This window comes from Coffea eugenioides, chromosome 11 (assembly GCF_003713205.1).
Source record: "Coffea eugenioides isolate CCC68of chromosome 11, Ceug_1.0, whole genome shotgun sequence".
Classification (NCBI taxonomy): domain Eukaryota; kingdom Viridiplantae; phylum Streptophyta; class Magnoliopsida; order Gentianales; family Rubiaceae; genus Coffea; species Coffea eugenioides.
In genome coordinates this window covers 10,798,055-10,813,159 of record NC_040045.1, presented here as the reverse complement: position 1 = coordinate 10,813,159, position 15,105 = coordinate 10,798,055, and the positions used below count along the sequence as shown (strand labels likewise).

Sequence of the window (15,105 nt, the reverse complement as noted above, 5' to 3'; positions counted from 1 at the left end):
CCCTAAACCGTAAACATCAGTGTTAGGATAAAAGAGGGAAAACCAAGATTCTTACCTTTGGAAACTGTAGACCCTTGGACTATACAGTATTGACCCGCAATTTCATTTAGTGCACCATTTAGTGATTTCACGATTGGCTCCCTCTGTGATTTACGGATATCCGCTCAAAGATATGATTTGCACCACTTTTCCTTCTGCCAATCTCAGCTGGAGTGAGTTCAATTGAAAGAGGGAAACACACAACTCCATGGTAAAGGTTTTTCAAAAAAGGATTTTCATAATATTGATGGTCGAAAAGAATTTTAATTTTATTTGGTGATAACAGTTGGTTCTTCTTTGGTCGGGATGAATTTTTACTGTAGAAAAGGCTTTGGGACCTTCAGCAAACAGTGTTTGGTGTTTGTTTAAAATTTCTAATATTTTTAACCATGACGTAATTTTCCATTCTCATCACTTGGTATGGTTCCTTCATTTTGTATGTTAATGTTGGCCCAACTTATTTGTACCGGTAAAAGTTCGTGGACCGTCTAGGCCAATGTCCATCCTTTGAGAGAAACGTGTCCAGCATCAGCGTCAGGCTTTTTTCTCTATCCATTTAAAACTTCACCTCTTTCTCATCTTCCTTTCCTCTCAATTCAAACAAAGCCAAGTTGGAAGTTGGGACGGACTGCTTCTCCAATTGCATTGGACCCAAGGTTGAAGAATATAAGTTGGGTAAGTTCTTGCTTCACCCTCTTCTGAATTCTTAATTCCCCAACGTAGATCCATTGGATTTTGATGAAATGATAGTGATAATAGAATTTCCATATTTATCTGCAACATCTGTGGGATTTTCGAGCTTTATGCAGAAAAGAAACTGTGGGTTGAAGAATATATAAGTTGGGCTGCTCTGAGTTCTTGAAAAGCTATACAATTGTTTGGACAAACCAAATTTGGTTTGTTTAATTTGTTTTCACAAATCCCAATCACCTTTTTATCTCACATACATCACATCACAAAAAGTGCTACAGTAAATATCTCAAATAAATCATCCAAATAAACTCTTATCCAAACAAACTATGAGTGCAAATTTAACTGATTTTCTGGTGTATTTATATATTTCATCTAGTGCTATATGTTCTTCCTTTTTTCTGGTTTTTTTTTTTTTTTTTTTTTGTGGAAAGCAATTAATGGGTGCTCTGAGTTTTTGAGACAAAAAGAAGATGAGATTTCAGCTCTAGCGTGTCATTTAATTCTGCGGGATTATTGTTTCTTGTGCTTCAGGGTATTTTTATACAGTACTTTAGGAAGCTTATTGAGAAAACGAATCAAAGTTACGTTGTTGATTTTGTTGTGGAGCAGCTGGATGATAGATGATAGATGGTGGAGGACCTTGTCATTTTCTCATGGTATAGATGAAAAAGATCCACATGAACAGATTGATAATTTGAAAGTGGAACTGAAACTTTTAACCAACTTTACTGATTTACATAGAATTTTGACCTATTCTGATGACAAGTGGGTGTTGGTCAGTTGGGATCTCTATTCTTGAACCTTGAAGAGGGACTTTCATGTTGCTTTTGAGAAAGATATGCATTAGGGGATGTATGGTTATGTCCTGCAACTCCTAAGTTTCAATCAAATATTGCATCCTTGAGGCAGCGAATTGAAGCAGAATATGATTCTACTTCATTGAACAACTATTCGTTTGATCCCAGCCTCTGCTGAGGGATTATGATCTTTGGAAGCAATTTATTTCCTCTCTTGGGTGAAAGTCTGCGGGATCTTTACAACGGGAAAGATGAGTTGCTTCAGCCTCATAGGTTTACAGCTGCGTGCCATGCTAGAGATGCTAGAATCCTTGAGGTGCTTTATCTTCTATGTTGAAGGTAATTACCTATTCAGATATCTCTCAAGTCATGAGCTATTCTTGTCTGCTCAGTACATGTATCTTACTTGTGGTGGCTTGAGAGAATGAAAGAAAGCATGACCTAGTAATTAGTTTTTGATGCCTTTTGGATCTTCTAAAGATGTTGAAGTCAAGTACGCCACAAGTAATAGAAGAGTATCTCAAATTATTCAAGATGTCATTGTCCTTACCGACTGCAACTACTTATGTGGGCCATGTATTTTTCAGGCTTCTATTCCTGAGGAGGCTGAACTTTGATTCCTTTTTAGACGGTTCATGCACCTGATAATGTTTGTGCTGGTGAGCTTGTTTTTTCACTTAGCGGTCTCATGTGGACGAAACAATAGCTGGCATAGACAAGAAAGCTGATCCAGCTCCTGTTAAGTTGCTTGAAAAGATGGGGATTCCAAGGTTGAGGTGTTCTTCTGGAGCTGCTAAGCCAAAATATCCATTTGGAGTCCCTTGTGGAGAATATTATTGATTCTCTCAATGATTTACATGGCTTTTGTGAATCTTTGTTGCAAAACATATACACCTTAGGGGAACAATAATGTTCCTAAACCAATCTCAATGAATGGTAAATCTAAGGCTAGGAAGTGTAACTCTTTCTCTGTCTCATTTCATGCCAAGTCAATGATTGAAGATATGGCCAAACATTGAGCTTCTTAAGTTTCTTGACCAGCTTAAGCTGTTAAAATGGAGCTGCTTCTGGAAGTGCCTTTTGATGGGCAAGCACATATGATTTTAAATGTGAAAAACAATAGAAGCCTATTGTGAGGGGCCGCAGTATTCTACATTTTTCTGCTGTGTCTACTAGTGGAGAATGATGTAATGATCTTGAAACACTTGAAATCAGCAGCAAATGACACAGCTTCAGTTTATTATGCTTTTCATGCTAAAGCTATTGTACAAGACACTGAGGAATTGTTGCAATTTGCTTCCCGAAAGTATAAAAGATTAAACTTGTCATCACTCATCAGAGATCAAATGGATTAATCCACCTGTTCAATGCATTCTGCTTTCACCAAAACCTGATGGATTTGGCTTTCTGGATTTCCTTTTAGGGAATCTGACAGAGCTGCTATGTCACTCTCCCCTGAACTGAGGTGAAAAGATTTCCTTTTCTTGTGCGAAAATTGAAAAGGAAAAAACAAGAAACAAAAGCCAGCTTTTCAGGGAAGGAACCAAACTTTTTTCTGGATCTAATGCCACTCCTCAACCTTCAAAGTTCAAACTTTTTTCTGGTGGGGAAGCTGAAGAGAGTTTTAGAAAAGTTGAATTATGCAAATCTGATCTATTTCTACTGTACTGAATTTTAGGAAAAGATTTATTAGATGGAGAGGAACTAAAAAGTTTGAAGCATGATTAAAAATAACAAATTTTTTGAAGACAAGATGGCTGGAACTTCATACCCAACATTCGAAAGATCTTTCCAGGTAACTCTTGCACGACCCAAGCAATTGTTTACAAATCCAATATCTTCTAATGTCGTGGCTCTTAGAATAACAAATAATATGCAGCCTTAAACTTTGCCTTTTAACTTTAGTAATTGATAGGTCATTTTAGCAGATCTGGTAATATTGCATCACATCTGGTAATAACAAATAACAAAATTTTCAGTTTTTTTCCGCTTTAGAATCCAAGGAAAATATTACGAATACAGGAAAAATCGCTAAGAAACTTGTGTTGGACGCACTGAAGTTGTAATCATAGAATTATAGAGACAATCAGCTCTTTGATTATAAAAGAAATGGTCCATAGGTAAATACATAGCTGGATACCAGTATATCTGAAATTATGCATGAGGAATATATCTTGTAAGCACTGATGTTGTAGCTAAAGATTTATTCATTTTTATGACAGGATACTCCTGGTATTTTATACGTACAATTATTCTCAGAGCATTCATCTGTGACTTGTTTGATTTCTCTAAAATATTTGTAGGAAGTGGCAATCCTTTCTTCGGGTTGACTGTGATTTAAGAACAGAGAAAGGGAGAGAAAGTAGAAAATATGGAGCACTGCCTTGACTTAGCTTGTTGTGGCATTTGTTAGATATCCAGTTCCAGGTAAAATTTAGACAGTTGCCCTAATTGCACCCTCTATGATTCCCTCAAGTATCATAACAAGAGTTAATAGAAAGTCATATAACATTTCATCTGCTTTATGGATTATTCAGTGGAATTCACAAGACTTTCAGACTTTCAAGTACAATGACACCAATCTATTAAGTTTCAGTTTTCTTTTGCTCAGAGAATTTCATGTCTGAGACCTTACGGTGTCTTTTTAATGGTGCTAGAAATCTATGTACTAACGATAATAAGGGAAGAATTAAAAAGGAAATAACCACACGTAGATTCTGTTTTTTGTTCCTAGACTTCTGGAGAAAATTCACAAATGCTTCAATATCTTCCGTTCCTTGTCAGATCAAAGAGATCCAATATCACATGCACACTCGAATACTTTCTGTCTTTGTGCTTGGAGCAGTTGAAATGATAGATTTGAGCCACTCAGTTTTTTGTCCATAATATTGCGTAGCTGGTCAACCATCGATGGGGTCATATGATTGATCCAATCTCCCACCTGACCTTTCCTGAACAAATCCTTGTTTTCAGAATCAGCAAAGATAGCCCCTTTTCCATTTTTGTTCACTTCCATATCTTTCAGGGTTTGGAAGCTACACAGCCTTGATATCTCATCAACAACTCCTCCTTTTTCCTCTTCAATTGAGAAAGGGAGTCCTAAGAACTCAGCCAACTTCTTCAACTGAGAATTAGTATCTTCCTTCATTTCCTCATACTTGAGAAACAACACCTTTTGGGTCCTTTCCAAGCTCTGATTCCAGTACCCCAGCAAATGGTCCCAATAGGGACCATACCCGACAACTCCTCTGCAATACATATCAAATGCTTCTTCAAAGGATAGGCAACCAAAAGATTCCGGTCTTAGTTTCTCCATGAAATGCCATATGGAAACAAATGTGTCAAATGGATTCCGTGCAAGGTAAACCACCCGACAACCAGATTCTTTGACTGACTGGGGCAAAGCAGAAAAGGGCATGTGGGTTGCCAAAAGTCTCGGGCATGGAATCGTCGAGAAATCTGGAATGCAGTTGTCCGCATAAAGTTTATATTCAAGAAAAGGGACGAGCTCATGCGGATTGGAGGTGAGCAACGGATGATGGTCATTTTTGACAGGAATATTCTTTCGATTCATAATGGTAAAAGCAATTGCTTTTAACCAAGTGGTGCCAGATTTGGGTATGGTGGCAAGCACAACATCGCTGTCTTGAGCTATGAAGTTTCTCTGGACAGACATTATGGCCTGAATCTCTTTTGGTTGGCACCAAAATCCTTGGAAAAGATAGAGATGCTGTGTCCTCCATCCTCGTTCTTTAGGAAGAGTATTCAGCAACTCCTGGCATTCTTCGCTGAGCTGCTGCTGCTCTCCTTGTGCTTCATTCCTTGACTGGCTTTTATTCAATTCGGTGATGGCCATTTCCTTTTCTTTAATCTATATTCCTTTTTACAATATCCCAGATCAATTTGTGCACAAACAAGGTAATAAGCCACTACAATATATAGATGTTAATTCCCTTTACTAGATGTGCATCATGCTCATTTAACTCCTCCTTGATATGATTTTGATAAATGTGTCATCAAATTGAGGGCCACCTTGTCACCTACTACTTCCCATTGCCGACCTCATTCTGAAAGGATGAATTGATGACCATACCAAAGAATCCTGCATTTAGATCAGTCGGCAATGTTAGCCGCCGTAGGAACACTTTAAACATGTGCTGACTAATAATTCTCCTTCTGCCCATCAAATACAAGGACGCCACGTTTTTTTCTGATTTGTTCTGTCCCCTCTGATTTTGCAGACAGCAAACTATCACAGCTTAATGGCCAACAACCAACTATAAGAAAAATGCATATTTAATTAGTTTAGTACAACAGAAAGGTCTTTTCTATGTTACTTTGAACATAAGTTTTGCAAAATCGGGCCCTTGGAATGCGAAATGGAGAGCAAAATTCTAATTTTCGTTTTGGTCGTCATTATTGGTGTTCTTTGAATTTTATTTTCCTGTTACACAGAACCTAACATCATGGATGTAAATAAATTGCTGTTAGAAAATAATTTTGGAAACCACACTGAAACACCAGGTACAGTCTATGATTGTAATAGAGTTTATCTAGTTTCCAATTAATGGTAGAAATGGCCTCTTACATCTTGACATTTTTTTCACCTAAATCCTTCACATTCAAAACAGTGTCCTATTTGGATTGCAATTTTCTAGAGTCTTTGTAGAAAATATTCTGTAGTGATTTGATATATGTGAGGTAAAAGATTGATTGAAAATTGTGTTCACGGAAAATGTAGAAATTTCTTAGTGAAAAATGGCTTTTCAAACAAGGTGTAAGAATTCAAATATAGAAATGCATCAATTTCTTTGGAATTAAAATTTAGCATTTTATTATTTTTGGGTGTAGGATACTTCAAGCTTTACAGGGGGAGACGAAAGGAAATGGCTTCAAAGTCAAGCCAGAGATTGTGTGTGATTTAATTAACCTCTCTATTGATTGAATTGGGTCTTGGGGACTTTTGGCCTAATTTTTTGATTGCGAAAAGCACGTTCAAACCACATGCTTAGAGTGCCAAGGGCATAGTGACAATGACAAATTAATGGCGGAGTTGTCCATCACATTTATAAAAATTATTATACTTCGTTGTTATGATCTTATTCTGCAACCTTTTATAATTGTAATCACGTGAAGTGGTCCTTATATATGTTTTTTATTTAATTTGATTACAATTTACCTACAATGGTGGCAGGAAAAATTCATACATATTATAATTCAAAAATATTACAAAAAATGACCAATTAGAAAAAATAACATTTTAATTTGAATAAACTCAACATGGAGTGAGACTTGACTCTAAAGCCTCTAATTCCTAAACGCCACCATAAAGCAAAGGCTTCATCAACACTTTCATATATATTAAATACACAAGTTTTTGTTCCATGGACAGTTTAGTTCTGTCTTCCAAACTTACAGCCTCATGTCCAAGCTATATGCATAACTGGAAAGGCACAATAGGAGTAATGGATCTGTCTCTCCAAAAGAAAACTAAAGTGCTTTGCAGTCAAATAAGAAAAAAGTGTAAAAACCAAACTTCCGCTCATCAATAGAAATATAGCTCATGTATAAGTGGGTGGCTAGTGAGTCCCAAAGTGTGCTCAGAGGAAAGAGGTTTCAGAAAGTTATAAAAAATCAGTAGAAAATCTTATATATACTAACGGTGTATATATTATCACCATTGAATTCATAACACGTGCAAAACTTGGAGCTCGAATTCAAATTTTACATAGTTGTCATTCATTTAAAACCGACAGTATATACACTGTTAGTGTAAGAAAAGATTAATACATGAATCAAGTCATAGTTATGAAACAAGATGTAATTAACCCTAGAAAGTTACAATAGATCAAGTCATACTAATCAAACAAGGGAAACTCACAATCAACAAAAGAGTGCTTTCCTGAAGAAAAGAGGAAATTCAGAAAGCAAGTCATATTTATAAGTGTTGAACCTTTGCAAAAGCAGATAAAGCAGAACTTAAATGATACAAGACTTGAAACCTGTGAAAGTTATGATTCAGGAGTAGTATAATCTTGGTTTGAATGGTGACCAGAAGTCTAACAAAGCTGAGGTGATCAGAATCATAGCAAAAGATTGATTTTACTCACCTGAAAATAGAATAACACGCTAAAGTTCTACCAGAAATTTCACAGGTGATCAGAAATCCACGTCTCAACGATCAATATAGACCTCCAGCTCATTCCCCATGTCGAGTTGTTCCTGCTGAAGCCATGTAAAGTTGCATTGAATCGAGTCAGAGTTCTCAAAAAGGGGAAACTAAAAAAAATCTTTCAAACATGTATTAGTAATCTGGTGGAAGCAGTAAGACATAAAATTTCCCAAGTTGTGACCTTTGTCAGAATTCAGAACTCAGTCATGTAAGATCATCCAGATTCCCATTTTCCAATATCTGCTGAAACTTCCATTTTCTTCACCTTGAGAGGCTTGCTTCTCTTTTCCACAAGCAAGCTGAAACATAAAAGCATATTAGTTCTGCTTAGAATGTCCAAATTGTGGCCTAAAGTACCAAAATTTGGCAACTAAGAAACATTTGGCCAGAACAAAATTTGTGTTTAAATCTGTCTTTATTGCATTTAGTGCAATTCTTCTCTTCTGCTGGCATTAATTCTTTTTAGCAGGTTATCCAAAAGTTTTACCAATAATTAACAGGATCAAAACCTCTTAGAAACTGTACTTCTATTGGAGCAAAATTAAACTGAAAATGCATAACCTATGAGTGATAATTCAAGAGTAAACTGATCATGATTTGAGGATCCAGTAAACTGGTGATAGAGGAAGTAAACAAAACATAACACATACAGACTGAACAAAAAGTTAAATTTACTCACCTGCAAACAGAATGACAAGCAAGAGTTCTATTAGGAATTATGGAGTTGATCAGAAATCCATGTCTCAGTGATCAACAAGGACCTTCACCACATTCCTCATATCAAGTTGATCCTCTTGAAGCCTTCTCACAGATTCTTCAGGAGAGCTCACCTAAATCATCTCCAGAGTAGCGCTATCCCCAAACCCACTGGGGACCTCCTTGAGCTGCCTACTACACAAAATTAGTGTTGAAGCTGTGGCAGGTGATTATTAGAGGCATTCCATTAAGCAATGTTCCGGCTGTTGAGCTTCAAAAATTACAGGTTAGGGAACTCTCCAGCTTTCATCTCCCACTCTTTCTCCTCAAAGGTAGAGAGTAATTTGAGAAGCTCAAAATCTGGTAATAGCCAGCTAATTTTAAAACAATCCAACCTGTGAGCTAAACGGAATAGCCACACTTTCTCCACATAAGTATTAGCTAATTTTAAAGTCTCGTAATAGCCACATTTTCTCCAAAATACAATCCCAGGGCAGGCGAAATTTGGAGAGTTAACTTCCTGAGATTCAATGGGAAGTCAAATTTATACGGAAAAGCAATCCTGCTCGAGGAGAGTACATTGAAGGACTCGAGCTCTGTCAGAAAATCAGTATAACTGATTGTACTTCTTAGTTTTCAGAAAACAGACATCTCAGTTTTCAAAGTTTGAGCAGCCTCCTCATGATATTCTCTGTATCTTCACCACAAAGGAGATATCAAGAGGAAAGACTGACCAGATTAAGTACTTGGGGAAAAATTGTCCTTTAACCATCTTGCAAGGTGGTGGCAGCATAATTATTAACATGGACGTCTCAACTTTTCCATGCTCCAAAGAGTATAAGGTAGTAAAACTTTACCCTTTTAATCCCTTCACAATCAAGTTCTCAAGATCCCTGAGATGGGATACTGATGCTGGGAAACTATCTGGATTGCCACAGAGCTAAAAATCTCAGACCAACCAACACTAGTACTCCAGTGGGGAAAGAATTCCCCATATTGACGCATTCCAAATTTAGCACTCTTAATGTGCAAAGTTGTCAAAAATGAAGGAGATCTCATAATGAACGTATGACCCTGAAAAAAAATTTTTTTTTTTTTGGGCTCAACCATGAATTTTAAAACTATAATTATCTCCATTCATAAGTTCTTTATTTCTGGTAGAAAAAAACCAGAGTTACATCTCTAGATGAGGTACAATGGAAATTATTTGGACAGAGTGGAAGACTAATATATATCCTACCCCTGCAGGTAGGCAGTTTTATTTATTACATTACGAGAATACTCTGAGATGTTACTCTGGAATCTGGACATAGGCGACTAAATTTAGATACTTCCCTTGATAGCTGAACTGTATCCGTTGTCAAAAAATTTGTTCCAGATCATGACCCCTCCGTACTTGGGTGACGACTTGATGGATGGTAGAACCTGAGAAATGAGCACATCTGATGGAATAAACCCACCATTGGCAGCCCCTGGAGCTGCTGGTACACCTAGGAAGATCTGATTGGACTGAACTGAAGTCCATTGATTCCAACTCGCTATCAAGCTATCAGCATTAGTCCCATATTGACACTGTCCATTGTTATAGAATTGTATCCAGACGTAATCGAAAAGGCCAGTGCTGATGGCCGTGTTTAGATTAGCATCAGGAAATGGACATTGTGGAGCCGCAGATAAGTACACCTTTTTCTGCGAGCTGAAACCAGAGAGCGCCCTGGCCAGATTGTCCCAATACTGGCCTGTCCCGGTTTCAATATCAAAGTCTATACCGTCTAAAACAGCATCACCAAGCGGGCGGGAACCTGATTGACCGCCCAAGAAGGTGTTCCATAGGTAATTGGCAACTTGTCCTGCATCATCGGCAGAAGTAAGGCCATAGCTTCCAGCCCCACCTCCAAGGGAAAGCAGCACTTTAATGTTTTGGTTCTGGCAAGCTTTTATTTCATCACTTAAGGAGGTGCAGGTGCCTGCGTCGGGGTTGCAGTGGTCTGCTAAGTTCAATACTGGTGTTCTCCCACCGCCAAAGGTTGACAGAAATGCCACGTTCACAAACTGATAGTTTCCACTGGCGCATGTGTCGGCCAAGCTTCCTTCACCGCCGTTTTGACCCCAGTAGACGGCAATTCCTGCAGCTTGTGAGGACTGGAATAAGGATACCATCAACAGTGAGGATGCCAAGAACGACAATAGCCATTTTAAACTCGCCATCTTTTCACGTTCTGAATCTATCTATATAATATACTACCACAGCTTATTTGGTTTTGTGAATGTCTATCCCTCTTGGTGATTGTGTTGCCCCCAAAGATCCATCCATTATATAGGTTTAAGATCATGCAAGTTCACACATGTTTCGAGAAAAATGTAAACATGCGTGTTCTGACCGTAAATTATCGTGACCAGGACGCCATTCTGGTATTGACAAGTCATTGAAAGAGAATACACGACCTTCATTTTTCCCGTCGATTGCCACAACTAGTCCAAATTCGTACCCTTAGAAAATTGAATAGCGATTGACTAAGTGCAGTGGCGGAGGGAATAGCCGCGCCCAAGATCTGAGATTTCTTTGCACCTACTAAATTTTATGCCTAACGTTTGGCTTATGAAAATTTTAAACTTTTATTCATCTTTGAACATTTTTTACTTTGAGTCATTATTAGTTCATTACTTCTTATTAACTGTTCTAGTATCATATTTTACATTGTTAAAATTTTATCATTGTTTTAAGAAAAATCTCTTAGTAGGTAAATTGTGCACACCTTTTAATTACCTAATTTAATTTAATTTTCAATATTGATCAGCCAAATTTCAAAATTAAGTATTCATTCTACATTTATGTGATATTTTAAGTGTAAAACAAGAAAATTAATAAAAAATACATTTTAGAAATTCCCTTCCTAAACATTTAAAACCAACATTTATAGCTAATTAGAAATGTATGTTGTTGATGCGTACCTCTAGACCTAATAGGAGACTCAATTGGAAGTAACTCATAAATGCTATATGGTAAACATTCTCGCAACTCCTGTATTGCCATCGATGAAAGATGAATCAATCTACTTAATACTAGAATCAAATTCGGTTCGATAAAAGTTCATTCAAATTTGGTTCTTCAACTAATCAAATCAAGTTTGAATAGCAATTTATATTTGATAAACTTTCAAGTTTGGCTCAATTAGAATACAAATAAGATTTACATTTAAAAAATTCAAATTAGTTGAACTCGACTCTAATTTGATTTAGTAAACACGTTCAAGCTCGACTCGAGAAATAAATATGTCAAATTTAAAAAAATATTAAATTTATCAAAATAATCAAACAAGTTTGAACATTTAGGTGTTTGATTTATTTAGACTCGTTCGCGCCCTTAACTACGCATGTTAACATCACTACTCCTGCTCTCCTACATCCCCCTCCCCCGGGGCCGTTCGCCTGGGTGTCTTCGTTCCAGTATCCTTGCGTCTAAATCCATATTCAGGACTCAAGTTCGTCATCCCATCTGTCTCACTTAAATTTTTTTTTTTTTTTTTTTTTGTTGAGTCTTGACTACGGCAAGTCTGCAAGTACAACGCTTTAATGAACAACTGGAAGTCTTTTAGGCATTGACCGACCTATAAATAAATAAAAACTTCTAGGAAACAACCCAAGAATTTGGTGGATTATTATATGATTTATGACCATATTTTCTAACTCGTATTCCACACGCAAAATTGTTTGGAATTAACTGTGAAATTGATGGTGTAAGGAGGAGGAAGGAAACTTCCATTCATCCTTAATATTACTGAGGTGGTTTTGTCAACAAGTTCGAGCATGTTGTCTTAGAGAAAGACTGGAAAACTAGTCCTTGTCCTGCATTCTCCTTTAAAAAATTTTATTATTGTTATTCTCCTATTTTTGGGTCTAAGTTGTTAGAGATTTTGATTCCGTTAAAGCTAGAGTTGCATATGAACTTTCCACGATTTACGTGATTAAATTACATGAAAATGTAACACGGTTCACACAACAGGAGCGTGCGCACACGTTTTTCCATCTTCCTTTTTTTTTCTTCTAATTTTTCATCTTCTTTAACCAATTGCCCTTATAACCGTTATTTTAAATTGAAAAAGACCGGTCGTATTTCTCATTTGTTAAGATTTCTTTGGGGATTTTATTTGAATTTATAGATTTGTGAACTTTGTTTTTTAGCTTTCAAGAAGTTTTACTAATGTTACACTGGTAATCTTGTTAAACTTAAATTATAATATTAAAGTTTTTTATACACAAAAAAAAAAATTTTTAGTCGAGAAAATATGTGTGTGTGTGTCTATCAAGCATGGGAGCAACAAAACACAATTTATTGTACTAATAAAGTAAAAGTTAAAGCTAAAATATCAAAATCTGGAGGGGCATCACGATCCATGTATTTGCTTATTTTATTTTTAATGTTTTAGGATATTTGTTGTGCTATTTTTTCACCCTTAATATCCCCTCCAGCATACCCTAAATTTCATTTGTTTGATTTCTCACATAGTCATGCCAAAATTATTAATTAGTTAGAGTACAAATATGTCTGTTTTTGAAGCAAAAGAACTCATGACGGACTTTCAACTGAAATTAACAAATTTCCACAATAAACAAAAAAGAAAAAGATTTGATCAAATATAAAAGGATTTGACAAAATATATTCTAAATGGTATAATTACAATATTGATACTTATAATTACTTCTTTTGTTTTTTCATGACAAAAAATTATGATAATATCATTAGAATAGTTTGTTTTTTAATTAGATATCTGAACAATTTTTATTTTTCATTGGAGTTCAATGACTTGAAGTTTCAAGCTAAGCAAAAGTTAATTGTTTACATTAATATCATTTGCATGATCTACATTATTATTTTTAAGTTACATGAGTTAAACTGTTTTTTGTTAGTATTTTGATGAAATTCCTAAATATTAAGTTAAATGCTCTGTTTTTGAAATATAAAGAGATGTAGAGTTTTTGAAGTTGAATTCTTTGTATTATTTTGTATGCTATTTTTGTTAATAATAGAGAGTGAATAATACACTAGATATAAATTGTTTCCATCCCACTGTTCATTTTTTGACAAATGAAAATTTCATTGGTAGAGGTTGACTTTTTCTGTTTTTTCATTTTTTATTTTTTGACCAAAATCTGAAAAGGCACAAATGACAAAGATTCCATACTCCTAAGAGCATCTTATTTTGGTGTCAAATAGCAATATGTTTGACAATTTAAATATTGAATTAGATTGTGATTAATCAATAACTTTAAATTGAAATAAAAATTAAAAATAGAGTGCAGCTTGACGGATTAGATTGAAGTATTATATTTTGCTTATTGCCTTCATAATTAGAGTTCAATTAAATTTACAGCGTTCTCTTCATGTTGCTTCACTTATTGATATTATTAGAGTGCAATGAATCTAACTATTAGGGACTAACACTCTAATGCTACCATTTTGTCATGTCATCAATCATTATTTGTTTTTAATAAATATATATGATATAATGAATTTCAATTATCATAATAATTTACTAGAAGAATAATACGGAACTTCAATAATCAATAATAAGGATATAATTGGAATAACAAATTAAAACTAAGACGACAAAAATGCTTACACTCAAAGTTATCACGACTCACGATACTGTTATAATAGTAATGACGACGATAATGATATTGATATAAACACACCTATATATAACACATAAATCCAATTCTTAAGAGTTTTTGGGGTAAATATAATGATTAAATCTTATATATACTAACAGTATACCGTTGGATCCATAACGTATGTGCAAATGTTAAATTTCAAATTTAAAATTTGTATAATAATTATTTATTCAACGCTAACAGTGTATACACCACTAGTGTAGAAAAGATTAATCCAAATATAATTGGGATCAACAACGTAGTCTATATCCTCATGAGAAAAACCAATAAGTTCATCATACCCATTTTGGAACTGCAATAGGTTTTCTCTTCAGATTTTCAGATACATAAGTTACATAAAATGTCATGTGGACATGACATGTTTTGACTCGTCTAAGTGATCTTCTTCTTCTTCTTCTTTTGGGAAGGCATTACTAAGCTTCTTCCAATTAGATCCCTCAAGTACCTCTCTGCAATATCTTCTATGCTTTCTACCCCTGCATCTGGTTTGAATCCTTCCACTCTCCATAACCATGCAACTCCCTAACTAGAATGTCTTTATAGTTTATCCTCCAAAAAAATTTGCAATATAAAGAAAGCAAGGTTTCAAATAGTTGCGAAAATACCCATAGCTTAGCACTAGGATGTCCATGCATCTCATTTCAAGATCATTGTCAATCTGTGAGCAAATACTTTCTGAAACTTGTTTCCACCTATCCTGTATCATTTCAGTCATTTCAAGGAGACTAGATACTGCAACAACAGCAAGAGGGAGGCCTTTTACAACCTTCGACAATTTGCTTTCCAACTACCATGAGTTCATTAGGACAATCCAAACAACCTCTGCTGTAGTAGCTTCCAGCTTTCATTAACAGAGAGTAGCTGAAGGGGATGAGGAGCACAATTGATACGAACCCACCAAGATGGTCTGAACTTGTATTCCATAAAGCCTGGATCTAAACGAAGAATCAAGTTGGAGTTACGAAAATTCTTGACCCTTCTAACTCACGTAGTTGTGAATCTATTGAATTTAATCTCAATCCACAACTAAATGGA

The 15,105-nt window shown here is 35.6% G+C and overlaps 2 protein-coding genes and 1 long non-coding RNA gene across 3 annotated transcripts; 1 reads left to right on the top strand and 2 right to left on the bottom strand.

Annotated features, from left to right (window-relative positions):
• Nucleotides 1-627: 627 nt before the first annotated feature.
• On the top strand, nucleotides 628-2,897 carry LOC113753695. Its single transcript, XR_003465063.1, has 3 exons — nucleotides 628-714; nucleotides 1,264-1,868; nucleotides 2,117-2,897. It is a non-coding gene; the product is annotated as an uncharacterized LOC113753695 (long non-coding RNA).
• A 1,122-nt stretch (nucleotides 2,898-4,019) lies between these two features.
• Nucleotides 4,020-5,513, bottom strand: LOC113753318 (cytosolic sulfotransferase 14-like). Its single transcript, XM_027297441.1, has one exon. It carries the CDS (start codon nucleotides 5,383-5,385, stop codon nucleotides 4,315-4,317), a length of 1,071 nt encoding a protein of 356 aa, XP_027153242.1. The 5' UTR covers nucleotides 5,386-5,513; the 3' UTR covers nucleotides 4,020-4,314.
• A 3,993-nt stretch (nucleotides 5,514-9,506) lies between these two features.
• LOC113751201 (acidic endochitinase-like) lies at nucleotides 9,507-10,696 on the bottom strand. Its single transcript, XM_027295127.1, has one exon. It carries the CDS (start codon nucleotides 10,603-10,605, stop codon nucleotides 9,721-9,723), a length of 885 nt encoding a protein of 294 aa, XP_027150928.1. The 5' UTR covers nucleotides 10,606-10,696; the 3' UTR covers nucleotides 9,507-9,720.
• Nucleotides 10,697-15,105: the final 4,409 nt, after the last annotated feature.

Excerpts from the sequence above, each read along its gene's own strand:
- LOC113753318 (XM_027297441.1), bottom strand. The coding sequence starts at position 5,385 with ATGGCCATCACCGAATTGAATAAAAGCCAGTCAAGGAATGAAGCACAA.
- LOC113751201 (XM_027295127.1), bottom strand. The coding sequence starts at position 10,605 with ATGGCGAGTTTAAAATGGCTATTGTCGTTCTTGGCATCCTCACTGTTG.